At 35.0% G+C, this 18,991-nt stretch overlaps 1 protein-coding gene and 1 non-coding gene across 2 annotated transcripts; both read right to left on the reverse strand.

The window, feature by feature from the left end:
* Positions 1-2,414: 2,414 nt before the first annotated feature.
* On the reverse strand, positions 2,415-2,521 carry LOC121213487 (small nucleolar RNA R71). The gene has a single exon (XR_005908868.1). It is a non-coding gene; the product is annotated as a small nucleolar RNA R71 (small nucleolar RNA).
* An 8,728-nt stretch (positions 2,522-11,249) lies between these two features.
* On the reverse strand, positions 11,250-16,237 carry LOC107932403 (ubiquitin receptor RAD23c). The gene is made up of 12 exons (XM_016864379.2): positions 16,025-16,237; positions 14,966-15,127; positions 14,539-14,592; positions 13,778-13,848; positions 13,652-13,699; positions 13,318-13,495; positions 12,591-12,743; positions 12,439-12,507; positions 12,292-12,339; positions 12,049-12,158; positions 11,880-11,958; positions 11,250-11,613 (listed from the first exon to the last, which is right to left on the reverse strand). Exons 1-12 carry the CDS (start codon positions 16,088-16,090, stop codon positions 11,497-11,499), a joined length of 1,155 nt encoding a protein of 384 aa, XP_016719868.1. The 5' UTR covers positions 16,091-16,237; the 3' UTR covers positions 11,250-11,496.
* Positions 16,238-18,991: the final 2,754 nt, after the last annotated feature.

Below are 18,991 nucleotides of genomic sequence, written 5' to 3' on the forward strand. Positions count from 1 at the left end.
TTCATCGATCGAATATAATCAGGATTCTCTAAACTTTATTCTTGATTTATTTTTTCATGCACATATTTATCATCAAGTTTACTATGTTTAGGGATTCCATGAAGAACAAATCCTCTTATGGGGGATTAGGGAGTGGAGGTGTAATTAACTAATCATTATGAAGGGTTTTCTTAGCGGATCAACTGTTTGGGAAAGAAAAAACTTAAGCCCTAGGCTTTACGATCCTAGGAAGTCATTTAAGTGGGAATTAACCCAAAATTGGTCCAGCCTATCCTTGAACACCTTCGCCCTAAACCGGTTTGGATTGTGAGGTCGAGTGGTAAACCGTAATTTATACATATTTCTATCTCATGCTTAGCACATTTTATGGATGAATTTTTCTTAAAATTGGTGAATTTGATGCTCCTAATGCCTTAATTTCATATTTTATACTTAGGTGAGCATAGGAGAGTGAAAGGAATGAGAAACAGTCCAAAACGGAAAAAATTGGCCAACGTACGAAATCAACACGGCCTAGACCTCCTCACACGGGCAAACCACACGGCCGTGTCAATTTGGAAGAATCGAAGCACGACTCACACGGGTGGACCACACGCCCGTGCCTATTTAACAGGCTTGACCACAGCCTGAAGTAATCGCACACGGGCGTGTCACACGGGCGTGTCCCTATTGAGCCCAAATTAAGTCCAATTCAGAAAAGGCCAATTTTGAGAGTTCTTAAGCATTCTAAAGCCTATAAATACACCCTAGAGGAGGAGAAAAAGGGGATACTAAGGAGGAAGCAGGGAACTGCTCAAGGAAAGTCGATTGATCTATCTCAGAAGCCGGATTCATCATCAAGACTGAAGATCTCCCCTTAATTTCCCTTCAGGAGTTTTGGGTTTTTCTTTATGTTTAGTATTCATTATTCTTCTGAGATGTTTATCTTTTTAGTTATGAACTAAAACCCTTAGATACCTAAGGGGGATGAAACCTAAGATAGATCTTGTTATTATTATTTGAATTGTATGATAAATATTTGACTTGTTCTTAATTATGTGTTCTTAATTCTTTGTTTGATATTCCAGGATATTGATTCAAGTTAATATCTTATTCAGAGGAGCAATAGACCCTGTCTAAGAGTAAATTTTTCATAATTAAGAGGATTTGGTTGCGCGCCTAGAGATAGGGTGACAAGATTTTGCTGGATTAGGGTGAAACCTAATAAGGGGATCCATAGATTGAGTTAATGCAACCCTAGGGCGTTAATTGGAAAGAGATTTAAATTATTCAAACTAGGGTTAGACATTGTTAGTCTCGAGAGAGATAATAATATAACTTAGGGATCTCTACGGAACAAGTTGAATGAATAAATCGTCCGATTCAGAGTCAAATAACAAGTGAAGTCTAGGTGGATTTTTCCTTAGGTATTGTCTTAATTCAATCGTTTTTCTAAAAGTAATTCCCCAATCTATTTTCTGTGAATTCTTAGTTTAGTAAATTAGTTAGTTAAAACAAACCCCATTATTCTTAGGCTGGATAATAAAAAGACAGTCATTACTAGTACATTTAGTTTCTTTGGGTTTGACAATCCGGTCTTGCTAAAGTTATACTACTGTTTGATAGGTACACTTGCCTTCATCGTGATAATATTTAGTTTCAAGGATGATTCATTATAAATATTTAAAACCTGTCACGAATATCACATACCAAGTTTTTGGCACCGTTGCCGGGGAACTAAGATATTAGGAACACTCGATTTTTATTACTTTAGCCATTTGCTTTTACTGCAATTTAAATTTTATTCTAATTTTTATTACTAATTCTTCTTTTTCCCTTTTTCTAGCAGGTTCTTATAGTTTATGACTAGAATAAACCCGTTAAGACCATTACTTTTTGATAGTGAGATCGATCGCATAGTTCACAGAAACCAAAGAGAAATAAGGCGAAACTTAAGATACACAGAGGATGAGCAAGAGGACAATATTCAAACCACAACCGAGGAGATGGCTGAAAACTAAGAAAATCTGCTACCTCCTGCAATTGCTGTTAATTAAAATCCTACTCCGCGCACTATGTATGATTATACTAAACCTAATTTAACAGGAACTGAGCCAAGTATAGTTATACCTGCTATTGTTGCAAATAATTTTGAACTGAAACCTAACACAATTCAAATGAAACAACAATTTGTTCAGTTTGATGGTTTGCAGGACGAGGATCCCAACTCTCACTTGGCAAATTTCCAAGAATTTTGCGATACCTTTAAAATTAATGGCGTTTCTGATGATGCCATTCGCCTTCGATTGTTTCCCTTTTTGTTAAGGAATAAGGCTAAACAATGGTTGAACTCGTTACCACGAGGTTCAATCACTACTTGGGAACAAATGACCGAAAAGTTTCTATTAAAATACTTTCTGCCGGCTAAAATGGCTAAATTACGTAATGATGTCTCTTCTTTTGTGCAGATGGATTTAGAAACACTCTACGATGCATGGGAGAGATACAAAGACCTTTTGAGAAGGTGCCCTCACCATGGGTTACCGCTTTGGCTACAAGTTCAAACGTTTCATAATGGCCTGAATCTTTCGACTCGGTAGATGATTGATGCAGCCGCTAGAGGAACCATCAATAATAAGACACCTGAAGATGCCTATGAATTTATAAAGGAGATATCACTGAATAACTATCAGTGGCAAGTCATTAGGACAAAGCCAACGAAAACAGCCGGTGTTTATAACGTCGATTCGGTTACCATGATCTCTAATTAGGTAGAACTCTTGAATAAGAAAATTGATGGTTTTCTTAGTTCTTCACAGGTTCACCCAGTAATGCAGTACGAAGCAAGTGGAGGTGGATCAAGCAGTTCAGAATACCAACCTTATGGCCACAACATGAGCAACGAGCAATTAAATTACATGGGTAACAATCCTCGATCTCAAAACAGTCCTTATAGCAATACTTACAATGCAGGTTGGAGGAATCACCCAAATTTTTCATGGGGAGGCCAAGGAAATCAGAAACCATCACCCCCTCCAGGCATTCAACAACCACCATACCAGTAGGAGAAAAAGTCAAACCTTGAGGAGATGCTAACTAAATTCATCTTGGTGTTAGAGACTCATTTTTAGAATACCGAGACCGAGACGGCACTCAAAAATCAACAAGCATCGATCCAAGAGCTTGAAACTCAAATTGGACAGCTCGCTAAGTTAATTTCCGAACGACCACAAGGTAGCCTGCCACACAACACTAAATCTAACCCAAGGGAGCAACTCAACGCGATTTCCATTCAAGATGAGGAAGGGTTAGTTGCAAAACTAAGGCCAGAAATGGTGGTGAGCAAAAATAAGAATAAGGTCGGCCAAAATGACCCAAAGCCGGGAAGTACAGAATATAAACCTCATGTGCCACACCTCAAAGCGACAAGGAAAGACTGCTCAGACGAACAATTTGGTAAATTCCTTAAACTCTTAAAAAATTATATATTAACTGGCCGTTTATTGAAGCTCTATCGTAGATGCCAAACGCAATGAAATTTTTAAAGGAGCTTTTAGAAAATAAGCGGAAGTTGGACAAGGCTTCGCATGTGAAGCTAAACGCAGTTTGCTTAGCTATTCTACAGAATAAGCTACCCAACCAATTGAAAGATCCAGGGAGTTTTACAATTCCCTACTTAATTGGTAGTTTAGATGTTAATAATGCATTAGCTGATTTAGAGGCTAGTATTAATGTCATGCCTTACAAAATGTTTAAACAACTAGGGATTAAAAAACCCAAACAGACTAGGATGAGCATTCAATTAGCAGATAAAACTATAAGATTTCCTAGGGGTATTATTGAAGATGTGCTAGTTAAAATCGATAAATTTATACTTCCCATTGACTTCGTTGTTCTAGACATAGAGGAAGATAGCAACACTCATTTGATTTTAGGAAGGCCCTTTTTAGCAACTGCTAGAACGATTATTGATGTTGGCACAGGTGAGCTCACACTTTGTGTGGGAGACGAAACAATCACCCTTCAAGCTCACAATTCTGGCAACATATCGGAAATTGAAGGTGATTGTCTAAACCATTCTATTAAAACTGACAATATGGTGAAACCTACTTTGCAGGAAATGAGTTTGAAGGAAGTATATGAGCCATTTTCAAGCAATAGTAGATGGCCTATTCATAAAGAACAAAGGCTACAAATCGAGGAGCTAGATGAATGGCAGACACATAAACCGAGAACACAGGATAAACCAAAACTACGCCAGAACAAGCTCAATACCTTTTCAACTCAACTTAAGGTTGGAGATAAAGTTTTATTAGATGCCGCAGATCCTCACATTGTCACTACCAAACAGAATAAAGAAATCCCTCTTACGGTACTTAGCATTTTCCCATTCGGTACAGTCCAAGTAAGTCATCCCAAGTTCGGCACTTTTAAGGCAAACAATACCCGCCTAAAACCTTATTTTGATGAGATTCATCGTAGGAATGAGGAGTATAAACTCCTCGAACCACCATGGCCATTCAATGGAGAGGTAAGTCGAGCTTAGACTATAAATAAGTGCTTCTCGGGAGGCAACCCGAGCACTAACTGTATTAACTTCTTTAAATTTTAGTGTTTAACACCTAACTTGCTAACGAAGCTCTTGAATACAAGTTTACCACACAGACACGGCCAAGCACACGGGCGTACTTAGGACCGTGTGGAAACAGGGCAAAGATTTTCCCCAGCACGGGCTACGATAAATAGCCACGGCTGTGCGACATGGCCATGGGTGAACTTGCCAAAACACACGGGCATGCGACACGCCCGTGCCTGGAAACCGTGGCCGAACCTGTCAAATTAACACGGGCGTATGACACGCCTGTGCCGAGCAACCGTGGGCAAACCTGTTAGATTAACACGGGCGTGGGCCTACATACACGGGCGTGTGAGAAGCGAACGAAGACAGACATGGCCGAGCGACACGGCTGTGTGCACCCACACGCCCAAAGAACATGGGCGTGGGCCAAATGTCAGACGCGCCGAAATTCAAAATTCGCGAATCACACAGGCAAAAATTGGGGCACACGGGCGTGTCCCCTGGCCGTGTGTCCCAAAATCTATAAGTACCCTTCACTATTCATCATCTTCTTCACCCAAAATCCCTAACCCTAGTCGCTGCAAGTCCACACGGCCTCCCTGCCATGCCCGTGCGCTGCCTTCAACTTTATTTTCGACGCCCATTCTTATCTTTTTAGAGTTTGTTTACTCTTTTCTCTTTTATTTTACTTAGTTCTAATGTTAATTACCATGTTAATCTTCATTTATCCCATACTAAGATGAACAAGCAATGTCGCAACATGCAAAAGTGATGTCACGACCTTGGGGTTAGAAAACTCTAGGTTGCAACATCAATGTAACACTCCTCACCTAATTCGGGTAAGAGATGCTACATTTAAACACTAAACCCACCACTTAAACATATTCTTGTTTCATTCTAATCAAGGTAACTTATAACACAAAACATTTTCATTCACACATAATTTACATTTTTTTACTAATAAACCTAGGTACATGCCAAATTGAAGCAGCAATCGTCGATTCTTTTCAAAACTTATCCATCACCTACGAGTTTAAAAAAAACTCGTTAAGCTGCGTGAATAGCTTAGTAAGTACTCAACTGAATTCAATCTTACCTTATATATATAAAAAATTAATTTTAATAATATTTATTCACACAATTTCTTTCAATGATGTAGTTAAACTTTAATTCATTTCCTAAACATAAAATCAATTACATTAACTTTATAATTTATAGTTTTTAGTTTAACATATATTATCACTAATTAACTTTCACATTCACGTATCAATAATTTTCTCTCATTTTACAAAAATAACATAAACACTTAATTTACATGTTCACTTTTATTTTTATTTTCACATATTATTACACATCCGCACACTTTTACTTTCACATATCACTTTTGAATTCTTAATGAATCTCAAAGGAGTTCAATAATTTCGATACATGCAAAAATCTAGGCCAAAGACAAACTCTTGGTCTATAATGGAACTATGATAACGAGAAATCTAGAAAAATATACAGGAACTCTAGTAAAAACATCACATAACCCGGTCCTTCTTGTCTAATCCCTTCCAAACTCTCGTATCACTAATTTGGTTCCCATCCGAACCCCCAGCCCCTCTCAACTCCAAATCATTTCATTATCATACATCATATTTCCTCTGAGTTCACTAAGGTATTTCTTCATATATCACTTTCATATAACATGTTTGATATATTACACATATATTGTAACACCCCTCGCCCACATCCGACGCCGGGACGGGTTCGAGGTGCTACCTGACTTTTACTAACACTTCCATACTAAACAGGGCCATGAAATCTCAAATAATTAAAAACTTTTATTTTCACATACAATCTGTCCCATATACGGGCTTACGAGGCCCAAAACATACATCCGGAGTGGTTTGGGACCCAACCGAGAACTCATGAAAAACTTAGAAAATCTCTTGCATCAAGGCTTCATACGCCCGTGTGGGTATAGAGCACACGCCCGTGTGCTAGGGACATGCCCGTGTCCTAAACCCGTGTCCAAAAAAACTGGACAAATACAAGGCTATTTTCCAAGCCATTTTGTCACACTCACAATAGATACACGGATACTTATACAATAACATACAACATGGCAAAATTAGGTACTTAAACATTCCTAACATGTCATGATTATGGCAATTTCACATGCAATAGATATCATAGATTTTACTCACATCTTTACCACATTCATACTATAATCATTATAAACTCATCACATAATACCATAGCACATGCATGCATAATTAAAATAGATTTACAACCCCATAATCAAAATAGGCCAACACATATGGTTAAAGCCATATCACATACTCTAATATTTAAACTCCTATACATGCCATAGGCTCAAAGTACTTGAAATCACTACACCAATAGCGTTAGCTTGACAGTGTGATAATATCTCTGACAGCCTCCAACCCGAGCTAACCTGGAAACTCTAGAAAACATGGGAAAAAAGAGGGGGGGTAAGCTTTCGCTTAGTAAGTTCATATAAAAACCATAAGCAACTCATTAACTTGTTTTATCAATGTTTACAACATATTCTCAAGTTCACTACAAGCTGTCTTTCTGAGCAATGGTCACTAAATTATTTATATCTGGAGCTACAAAACTCCGAATTAAGTTCCGTTAATTTTCCCTAAAACTAGACTTATTTTCCTTTCTTCCATAAAATTTCCATAATCTTTGGTTAAGCCAAATAGTACAGTTTATTCCTCAAAGTTACCCTTGATTCACTGTCTGACAGTTCCGACCCTTCTGTACTAAAGTTCGATTATCTCATAGTACAAGATCGAATAATGTTCTTGTCTATTTCTATTGAAACTAGACTCATATGTCTACTTACTAATTTTTTTCTAAAATTTTTGGTTGGGCCAATTAGTACAGTTTATTAGTTAAAGTCTCCCCAGTTTCAGGGTATGACCACTCTGACCCCTGTGCACTACAAACCGAATTTCTCCCTGTACAGAATTCCAACGACCATTCCGTTTATTTCCCCTAAAAATAGACTCAATAAGGAATCCATGCATGTAAGGTATGACTCTTAATAATTTTTTTAAAATTTTTGGTGAATTTCTAAAGTCAGAATAGGGGATCTCGAAGTCATTCAGACCCTGTTTCACAAGAATTCAAATATCAAACAATATGGAATTCTTTTTCTTCCCCAGTTTCTTTCATGTGAAAATAGACTCATTAATCTTTAATCCCGTATTTTATTCTGCCTCTAACTCATTTTCCACTATTTTTAGTGTATTTTCAAAGTTACACTACTGCAGTAACTCAAATCTGTCAAGGCTAAATTACTCATTCATGATCATTGTTCACAAAATTAATACAACATCATTTGTATAATCATCACCGAGACATTCATATCACATTTTCATTTACCATCTTACCATTTTGTTGTTATGTCGAGTTTTCAACCCGAGGGTTAAGTACATACCTGTTCAAAGTATCCATTTCACAACATTTATCAATACGTCCCTTTCATCTCGAGTATTCCTCCATTTGAGTAGAACTTTACCCATTGAATACATCGGAATATAATTCGGATACATGGAAAGTTTTCACATAAGTGCCACATATGTAGCTAAGCTACCATGTAACCCGCCCATAAGTGAACTCGGACTCAACTCAACGAGCTCGGGCGTTCGCATCCATAAGTGAACTCGGACTCAACTCAACGAGCTCGGATGCCTAGTTACATCTCACGAACTCGGACTCAACTCAACGAGTTCGAACATTCGCATCCATAAGTGAACTCGGACTCAACTCAACGAGCTCGGATGCCCAAATATTCCAATGACATGTCACTTGTATCCTAATCTATTCCTAAGGTTCAACGGGACCTTTTTCCCAATCATGAGTCTCAACCATCTTCTACGGAATGCCGATACCAATACTTGGTAGTATTTCACATTTTCCAAGTATATCATATAATTTGACATATTATCAAACAATTATCACAAGTATAATATCTCATAATAATTATCATATCATTTAAATAACATCAAAACATTTAAAATAATAACTATGTTACCAACATTTACATATGAACCTACCTCGATACCACAAAGGTGAAAAAAAAGACGTAATTATCCCTTAATCGATTTCTTTCCGTTCTAGGTCCAAATCTCGATTTTCATCATCTAAAATATCACATTCAACTTATTAAAACAATGTACTGATCAAATTAGTCCATTGACACACTTGAGCAATTTTTACAATTTTGCCCCTATATTTTGCCAAAATTACCAAATTACCCCTAGGCTCGTAAAATAATTTTTATCACATTTCTTTACTCCTTGAGTCTAGATGAACCATTTTCATAACTATAGCAACTCATAATTTCAACTATTTCACACATTTACAACTCATTTTACAACTTAGCAATCTAGCCCTTTTTAAGGTGTTTTCATGCAATTTCTTTCACAAAAGTTGTTTATTAGACAACTAGGACTCATAATCTTCCATAAAAACACAGCAAACAACACATTTACTCTATTGGCAAAACCCTAGACTCTTCATCATTTTGCAAAATAGACCCCTCATATGAAAGCTCGTGCTTTAGGGGTTCCAAAAATGTAAAAATCATCAAGAAAGACATTAAAAATCACTTACTAGCAAGGGATGTAAGTGGCTGATATTTCAGAGCTTCAAAACCCCTTTCTTTTCTGCCATTTTCGGTGGAGGAGAAGAGAAAAATGATAGCTTTTTCTTTTTAATTTGTTAATAATAAAACTAGTCAAAATTGGTGACCAACTTCACCTAATTTTGACTTTTCAACAAATTTTTTTTTGTCTCCCATGGCCGGCCATCGCAATTTCAATGGCCTAATTTCACTTTAAATACCCCCAATTTAAGATACAAGGCAATTTAACACCTTTAGGTATTAAAACTCAACTTTTACCTTTTACGCGATTTAGTCCTTTTTCGAAATTGGACTAGAAAGCGCTAAAATTAACTTACCAAAATTTACATGCACTTATAAAATTATATTATAACACAAAATAATACTAAAATAATTTTCTCTGGCCTCGGAATAGTGGTCCCGAAACTACTGTTCCGACTAGGCCCAAAATCGGGCTGTTACATATATAACTTTGTATCATATTACTTATTCACTTTGAATTACATAAACACATTCACTACATTTTTATTTCACATGTTCACTTTATGCACTATTCATAAAAATACAAGCATAACATATATTCACAACAGTTACCACTTTTGATTTCAATTCACTATCATTAAACACTTTACTTTCTTATAACGCCTCACTTAAATATTTTATTTCACTATTTTAGCACACATAGTAATTTTTATACACTTAAAAATTTAAGTCTTTAATCACAATATTAATTTCACATAACACCTTTTATACACTTTAAAATTTAGTCCTCTCTATAGTAATTTTACTATACCACTTCTGTTCACTTATCAATTTATGAAAAATAAATAAATTTTCACTCTTAATAATTTAATCCTTAGTTTCATGAAATTCACTAATCACTAAGTTATCACTTTATTATTTCTTACATTAGTGACATACATTTATTTATATATTCTCTACTAAATTCAATATTCATAATCATATGTATTTTTTGTTACAACATACCTTTGTTTGTTACATTACTAAATTCAATATTCATAATGGTATGTTATTTTTGTTACATTACTAAATTCACTACTAAATTATAACTTTATTATTTCTTATATTATCAACATACTTTTATTTCTCTATTGTAATACATTGAATTTATTCCTTTTCGTCATTTTCGTACATTCATTTATGCAACTTTTATTATGCAATCCGTACAAAGTTGTATTAAGCTAGCAATCCATACAAAGTTATCTTGAACTAAAATAGGAACTGATTAAATATATATATAATTAAGACTTAAGTAATTTGAATCAAGTTTCAATTAAACCCTAAATAATCCAAATCCAAAAATAACCTGATCCCGAACCATTTTGCCACATCTTAGTGTAATGTACATGGCCAACAAGTTCTTCAAATAGCAAAATTTTACATGTTTTGCGACCAAAAATTTCAGTGCATATATTCGAACAATTTCCACGGTTCTATTGTTTCCATTGCCAACTCTAACCATTCTTACGGGCTACTAAATTCACACACATTTTATTCATTTATGTTTAAAATATTATGTTTTAGTCACTTACGTTATCGTTTTGTAATATTTTAATTACTGAATATTAAATACTGTTAACAGTGTAACGGTAAACTGATGTGACACGTTAAATCATCATTTCAAATAAAACTTTTAATTAAAATATACAATTGATTATGCTCAAGATATTGAGATTGAGATTTATTTACATTATATGAAATGAGATGCTAATATCTTGAGGGCGCATCGATAATTTTGATATTCAATAATGTATTAGGAATACACTGAAGGTGTAATACATGGCCAACATGTTTGGAAAATAGAAAAATTTTACATTTTTGCGACCAAAAATTTCACTGCATATTTTTAACTGTTTCCACGGTTCTAGAGTTTCCACTGCCAACTCTAACCATTCTGACGGGCTACCAAATTCATGCACAAGGTATTTTAGGGAAGAGTATTGATCGAAAAACTTGAAAGTTGGTGGAGCTCCTTGTGGCAAGTGCTTATAATAGCATAAAATATGAAGTACAATACACACAAGCTTAGAAAGAAACTTGTATATAACGTTATAAATAATGGGTCCTTCGGAAATAAAAAGAAAAAAAGAAAAAAAAAATGAAGTTAACATCTTCACATCCCTTGTCTCTACACCAAACAACTACATCACTTGATTAAGAATAAAGTCGGTGGAGTTTTGGGGGGAGGGGAGGGGGAACATGAATGACAATGGACCCAAAGAACGAAAGAGAAAATGATATTGTACTTCCCCAAGCCATTTCTTTTACGAACTCAATCCTGAAAATCATGCATATGATCTAAAAGGTAGTTGGCTGCAAGTTCCTCATTCTTGTTGCACGCAAAGAACACTTGGAGCACAGTTGCACGGTCAAACCCCATTGCTTCAAGCTGCAAGAGATGGGGAATGAACAAGAGAATAAGGAGACTACAAAAGTATTTGTAGGCACAGGATCAATGCAACAAATTTGAGTTTATTAAACATCTAAAAGTAAAACCATTGCCTAAAAGAAAGCTGTGATGCATATTTCATAACTCAGATAAAGGCCAAGGAAATGAAGGCATTTCCAGAGGCAGTGGGGAAGATAGCTAATAATCCATGATTACAGAGAATAGTGAACACATCCAAGTCAGCCCTTATGTAAAAGATGACATACCCGTTCTATGGCTTCACGTTCCTCAGGTGTGACTTGCACAGCTTGTGGCATCGCCTCAGCTAATTGCCCCAAAATGTTTCTTTACAACAGGAGATGTCAAAAAAGCACTTGATATACATACACACTATATAAGTTCAAGAAATGAGCAACTAAAAACAAGAAGACTCACCCCTCTCCACCTTCAGCAGGTTCATTGATCAAGCGAAGAAAGTCACCCTGATGCTCTTGAATAAGTCTCATTAAATTGGGATTTTGTTTCCCCAACTCTTGAAGCATAGGCTGCCAAATATATAAAAAAGGGAGACATTGAGGAAAGGAGAAAGGTAAAAAAAGAAAAAGAAAAAAAAAAGCTGAAAAGACAATGAAAAACACACAACGATTGAAGAGGGGAAACAAAGGACCAGAGAATAACCTGCAATATTTGTGGATTGGCTTGCACCATTGCTCGCAAAGCTTGAAACTGAAAAGAGAATTGCAAATTGAGTGTAGCTCTAGGTAGGTATTTGCATGACAGTCATGCTAACAAGCCCATATACAACCAAATGAGAAAGAGAGAGACCTGTGGACTGTTCCGTAAAAAATCAAGAGTGCCAGCCCCAGCACCACTTGCACCCATGTTGGGAAGGCCCTGTATCAATAAAAGGCCATCAAGTCACTGGTTCATTTGCCCATCATCAAATTTATCAAAGGTCTACCACATGACAATTTTACCTGGGGAAAGAGGTCTAATGGATTTGCATTTGGTCCACTTGCAGGAATAGCTGCCGTTTGTGCAGGCTGTTGAGGTTGTGCAGCAGAGTTTGTGGTTTGCCCAACTACAGGAGCACGGGCCACAGGTGGAGCTTCAGCTTGCTCGGGGATGCCCTAGCATTTGCAACAATAATTTATGACAAGATGACAAGCAGCAGCTTAGGAAACAAAATGCATGCTTGTTATATTTTTTTAAAAAAACAAAAGAAGAAAAGAAAGATAACGGTGCAGTATATAATATCATTAAAACCCACCATAAAACAAATTAAGACACACCATATGATTGAAATGGAAATCCAACATTCCTGTTCATTTTTTTCCCCTCCGGGGGGGGGGGGAGGGGTAAAGTCAAAAAGTTATCATCAAAGGAAAATTCACAATTCCCACACACTTAGCCACCAAGTCAAAAAGGACCAGCAAAATGGAACAGAGGAGGCATATTTGGGCGTGCAGAAATTCAATCATCATTGACCAATAAATCATGGCAAGGAGAAGGCCAAGTTTCAAATAGAATTACATCAAATTAAAAATGACAAAATGGCATAATCATCATTCCAAGAAAACCTCTCAGGATGAGCTCAGCTTATTAGGCTATTCCCACATCTACATTAAGGAGAACAATAAAACAACAGCAACTAGAAGCACGCAAGAAAGCACATATTCTTCAAGATACAAGGAAGGTACTTACAGAATACAAATATTCAACAGCTCTCTCTGGGTTATTATAAGCAGCACGAAGGGCGTGGACAACAGTGTCCCTGTCCCAGGTCCCTCCACCCATATCAAGAATCTGTTGGATTGTTCCCTCTAAGTTACTCCCTGCAACCAGGTTAGATGCTGCTTGGCCATAAACATCAGAATCTGACCTGTTTCCAAAGACATTATTCAAGATATTACAGGTATGCAAAGGAAAACAAGGAAAAACTCAAGATCTCTCCTACTAGAAGCAATTCGATTAGATCAAACGCTTCTATCCTTCAAATAAGAAGCATGAAATTTACTATCAAGAATAAGTTACTCACAAAGGAGTACTTGAAGCAACAGGAGCAGATTCAGTGGCAGCTGCAGCCCTGAAAAAAAATTAATAAGCAATTAATCAATTGCAAAGGTGCTGTATCTGACCAAAAGTGTAGAATAGCAGGACTTACATAGCTGACGTTGCAACAGGTGCAGTAGAAGCTGGTGCTGGAGCTGTTGGCAGATTACTTGCCTCAGGAGCCTACAAAGAATCCAAAATCACAACTCACTCCACAATAATCTTTGGATACAGGCTAAGTTTTCAGAAGCAACATACCCTAAAGATTGTATAGTGGGGGAAAACAGACATTTATATTCATACTCAAAAAGAAATTTGAAGATCAAATCAAAATTTGCATAATGATTGTGAGAGTTAATAGCTCAAGCTAAATTGTTGTGCTACTGGAAAGGAGAAAGGGAAAACAATTGTGAAATTGAGAAACATGGATAAGAGATCATGTAACTAACTCATAAACATTAAAGGCGGTTGAATTTGGTAATAACACCAACTCAAACTCCAAATTATGCATTATGTTTATGGCTCAAAAGTGTAACATAGTAAGCAGTTGGACACAAAACAACTCAAACCTGGGCCATATCTAAAAACCTAAAATCTTAAAAGCATTCTATTTACTGTCTATAACTCTTTTGATGATCTACTCGTTCACAAATTATATTTGTTCAAGATGCTTGACTATCACTTCAAGTTCTAGTTCATAGCATTGAAATAAAGAACATCTACCATCATGGCAAAAACAGAATCCCAACGCTTTTCATGTCATATTTATTGCAAAATGTCTCAAGATATGTGGCTAAAAAGGTACAGTGACAATCATTGCTTACAAGCAAGTATGCATGCAAGTAATAGTAAGAGAGGTAACAACAATCTTACTTTCTTTGTAGGAGCTGTTGAAGCAGTTGAACCCTCACCAGTTGTACCCTTATTCTAGTTTATTTAAGCAAAAAGGACACTATTAGTATGAAAATGACAGTTATGAAAAATAAATTCAAATACAAATACAAGTAGGGAAAAGGTCAAAAAGTAGCACAAAGAAAATTTTCTAGTTTAGCAACAAATTGATTTATAAGATGCACCTACAGGAAAGAAACAACCAAATTTCAAAAGAAAAATATAATGATACAACACTCCGTCATAAGTTATAACTAAGATAACTTTCAAGTTCAACAGCAGTGTGAAAAATAATAATGTCAGTTAGGCATTTATTAGGACAAAGTCAGCATACTTTGGTCAGAAAAGTTCGAACAAGTTAGATGAAATATTACAAACATAAAAATCAGAATATTGTAACCAATCTCACCTTTGTTAACATGATCACAATAAAGCTATTTTCAGTGACACTGTTTTCAGCCAGTGTCGTGTCATCTTTAAGAACTTTTCCCTTATAGATTAGCATTTGTTGTGAAGCAGGATAAACATCAGTCCCTTGAACAGTTTCTATGTTCTTTTTTACATCCGCAACCTGAAAGAATTGACAAGCATTAGCAGCAGAATTGTATAATACCAAGTGACAAAGAAATGTAAAAGGCAGAAGGCAGAATGCATTTTATCCCAATACTTTCATGCCTGTGCGCATATATGTATGTATATATGTATATATAAACCTTAAAAGCATAAAAAGTAGCAAAAAACAATAAAAATAATAACAGCTTATTTATATAGTTAGAAAATCCAAATCATTAAAAAACACAACCCTTGATTAGATGTAACCATAGAATGCAGAACTTGATCCTTGGTTATAGAAGATCTATTAAAAGAAGCCTCTGTACATTTAATCCAGTGTTCATAACCACACTAATTCAAAAGTAATGAAAGAGCATTGCAAAATATGAGATGCTTATGGCAATGTTCAAAGCTTGTGTATACTCAAATTCAAACCTAATTCTAGCACACTACAACTAGAAATTACATGGCAATCTATGCATCAATATTCAATGATACAAGTTAATGAAATACTAAGACAAAAATGAAGCCCACAAATCAAAGTATTATTCACTAATTTCAATGAACTAGTAAAAAGCACTACGTAGGAAGAAGTACTTAATTGCTAATTGTCGCCAGAAGAAAAGGATACCGCCGTTCAAGCTACATGAGTATCAGTCCACTAAAACTTAATCGAAGTAGCTAGACTATTCACAAGCTAAATAAACATATTCAATGAATTAGACACTAAAATTGAACAAATCATTCACGATCTCCGATTTCACATGTCAGGCATGGTAATTCAACTACGTGCATAATAAGTCCCAACTAATACAGTCCTAGATGAACGCGAATTAATGTTCAAATACAGGGGAAAGCGGAAAACCCTAGTCAATAAACGTAAAATCCCTGGAAAAAGAGGGAGAGGGAAGCGAACCGCATCTTCTGGTTTGACTTCGATATCGAAGTGAGTGCCTTTGAGAGTTTTGACGGAAACCTTCATCTTCTGCCAATTTCGATCTTTCACTCCGTTTGTCTAAATCCGCCGATCCTATTTATATAGGTTAAAATGTGGCAGAAGTACCTATACTTTTTGAAAATTGAGAATATAGACCTTGTGCTCTTAATTCAAGTGATTTAGTTTTTATACTATTTTAAAGGGATAAATCTTAAAATTATATATGAATTATAGTTTAATATGTAATTGTATATATAAATTTTAATTTTATGAAATTTTATATATGAAATTTTGATTTGATCTAATTTTTATAAATAATTAATATAATTATTGATATAACATCATTTTATGTTTATATGTTGCATACATAAATAATTATATTTATCCTATATAAAAATAAATTGATGTATTATTTCTTTAAATATATATGATTAAATCAAAATTAAAATTTTAAGTATACATTTGAATCACAACTAGAGTTTCACATATATAATTGCACTAAATTAAAGTTTATGTATACAATTACACATTAAATCAAAGTTTATATATAATTTTAAAATTTATCCCTATTTTAAATTTTAGGTTTAATTGTTAACATTATTATTATTTTGTTAAATTTAAGTTAATTACAAAGTCTTTTTTTTAATTACATGGGTATCAATTGAGTGTTTTTATTTCAAAATGTCACAGCAATAAACTTAACAAAAAAATTAATAATGTTAACAATTGGACTTAAATGAATTTTGAAATCTAAAAAGTAGAGAAACTAAAATCCATAATTTAGAAGTATATGGACTAAATTCCTAATTTTTGAAACGTACAACGACTTGTAGCATATTTTAACCATTTATATATAGGAAAGGGAGAGAAATGTTGACTATCAAGGAATATATGGTAGTATTAATGTCATGGGGCTAGAAATTTAGTTTGGCAAACCGAGCGGCTTTAGGCAATTTCTTGGGTTGAAATCTCATCCAAGTCAGCCTACTCTCGAAAAATCAATTTTTTTGCAGAAATTCTCTAAGACACCAAAGCAAAATGGAAGCAAACTAAAAACGAAAGAGAAAAGAATGAAAAAGAAAAAGCCAAAGAGAAATATCGCACACCAAGTGTTTGAGTAAATGCTCTCAATATATTCATTAACTCAAGAATAGAATTATTAGAAATGAAGGGAGAGGACTCTATTTATAGTTTAGCTCCCCCAAATCCAACTGTACAGATCGAATTACATCAATGGTTGAGATTAGTTCTTATTTACAATAAGAGAGTCTTAAGGGATTCAAATTCTATACATGTTTATCCTTTAGGATTTACAATAATTATCTTGGTAAAATACAACGTTTACAATTTAGCTAGGATCCTAGTAGATAGGCCTTGAGTCTCTTCCAAGCAACGAGTCAATCTTGTCAGGCCAAATGATCCCCAATGAACAAGAGGGAACATCAAAGTATGATTTGGTTGCGCGACCCGTGACACTAGAAGAAACTAAAGACACTACTACTTTTTTTTTCTTTTTAATAATAAAAGGAACTTGGATAGAAAAGAAAGATTACATAATTGTTTTCCTAACGGGAGGGCCGAAGGCCTCTTCCAAAATAAGAGAGAATCTTATCAGGGATTCATTATAAAAAAAAGTAAAACCATAACTACGTGGACCATCTAGAGGGTCATAAAATAAGAAGGTTGTTCCTTAGTCTTGCTACAACATTTGTCACACTTGGTTTTCTTTAAGTCCCAAAAATTAATAGAGAGCTAAAAGTTAATTGAATAAAATAGTAAGTTGGATGGCTCCACTGGAAAACTTGGAAAATTTTGGTGGTTGACTGGTAATTAGTTGGGAACCAATTCTAGTTTGGTTACGCTGGAACTAGTGATTCTTTAGTGGGAGACAAAATGATGGTCGACGGATGGTTACTTAGGGCCTTGAGTCGTGCATAAGAATGGTTATATATATAAGAGAGAAGGATTATTTTGAAGGCAGAATTCTCCTCATTTCTGTTTTACTTTCATTCCTTCTCCATCGTCTTATTTAGTTGCTCTGAATGAGAGAAAATTGATGAAACATTGCATGAGGCAGTGATCGTAAGAATTGAGGTCAGGGAGTAGAGAATCTAAGGAACTGGTAAGTCTTTCTATCTTTTTGTATTCATGGATTGAGAAAAGGAAGTAAGGATTTCTAAAATCTCTGGAAAGCTTTTGAATGATACTAAATTCTGAGTTTTAATATTTGAATACTTTCGGTTTAACTGATATATATGGTTGTCATACTTAGCTTCAGGACGAAAGGAACTCTAGTGTTTGGACAAGCTAAGCTAGTGAGGACAAAAGACTTAAGGTGATTTTCTGAAATCTATTTATTTAGGTGTTGTTTGTTGTCGTGCTACTAAAATGTTTTGCTTGGGTGTCTGTTTAGAGTCCAGTCTGAAATCCATAGTTGTATATGATTACGTTGAAGGGTAAACTATGCATGCATAATACCATGGATATATATATAGATGATTGTTGGTATGCTCTCTAAATGCACGACGTGGTTGTGTATTTAACCGCCTCTGGATGTACTAACGTCTAGAGTATAATTCTTGCAACCAAATAAGAGTTAGGCGATTTCTACAAGTATATAAGTCAGGTTTTAATATAGTTTTTTACAATGAAGTAGAGTTTAGGGATTTCTGAGGATCATACCCAAGGGAGGCGAATATTAAATTAATAATAACTTCGACATTAATAAATCTAATTAATATTTTAATTAAATTATATTACAATAAAACATAAAGTGAAGAGAAGTTATTTTATAAGAAAAATAAATAAATAGCATAAAATAATAAAAAATGGAAAACTAATTTGTTGAATCACTCAAATCTAAGCATGGAAGACTAACTCGCTTCGGTGGTCATAACTAATTCCTATGTCGAGCTCTACTCAACCAACTAGCCGCTAACTTAGCAA

This window comes from Gossypium hirsutum, chromosome A13, assembly GCF_007990345.1.
Source record: "Gossypium hirsutum isolate 1008001.06 chromosome A13, Gossypium_hirsutum_v2.1, whole genome shotgun sequence".
Classification (NCBI taxonomy): domain Eukaryota; kingdom Viridiplantae; phylum Streptophyta; class Magnoliopsida; order Malvales; family Malvaceae; genus Gossypium; species Gossypium hirsutum.

What these genes read in the sequence shown, in the direction of transcription:
- LOC107932403 (XM_016864379.2), bottom strand. Translation starts at nt 16,090, where the DNA reads ATGAAGGTTTCCGTCAAAACTCTCAAAGGCACTCACTTCGATATCGAA. An exon ending in TTGTGATCATGTTAACAAAG is followed by an intron (nt 14,593 to 14,965) that starts GTGAGATTGGTT and finishes TAAATAAACTAG; the next exon opens with AATAAGGGTACAACTGGTGA. An exon ending in CTGTTGAATATTTGTATTCT is followed by an intron (nt 12,744 to 13,317) that starts GTAAGTACCTTC and finishes TGCAAATGCTAG; the next exon opens with GGCATCCCCGAGCAAGCTGA.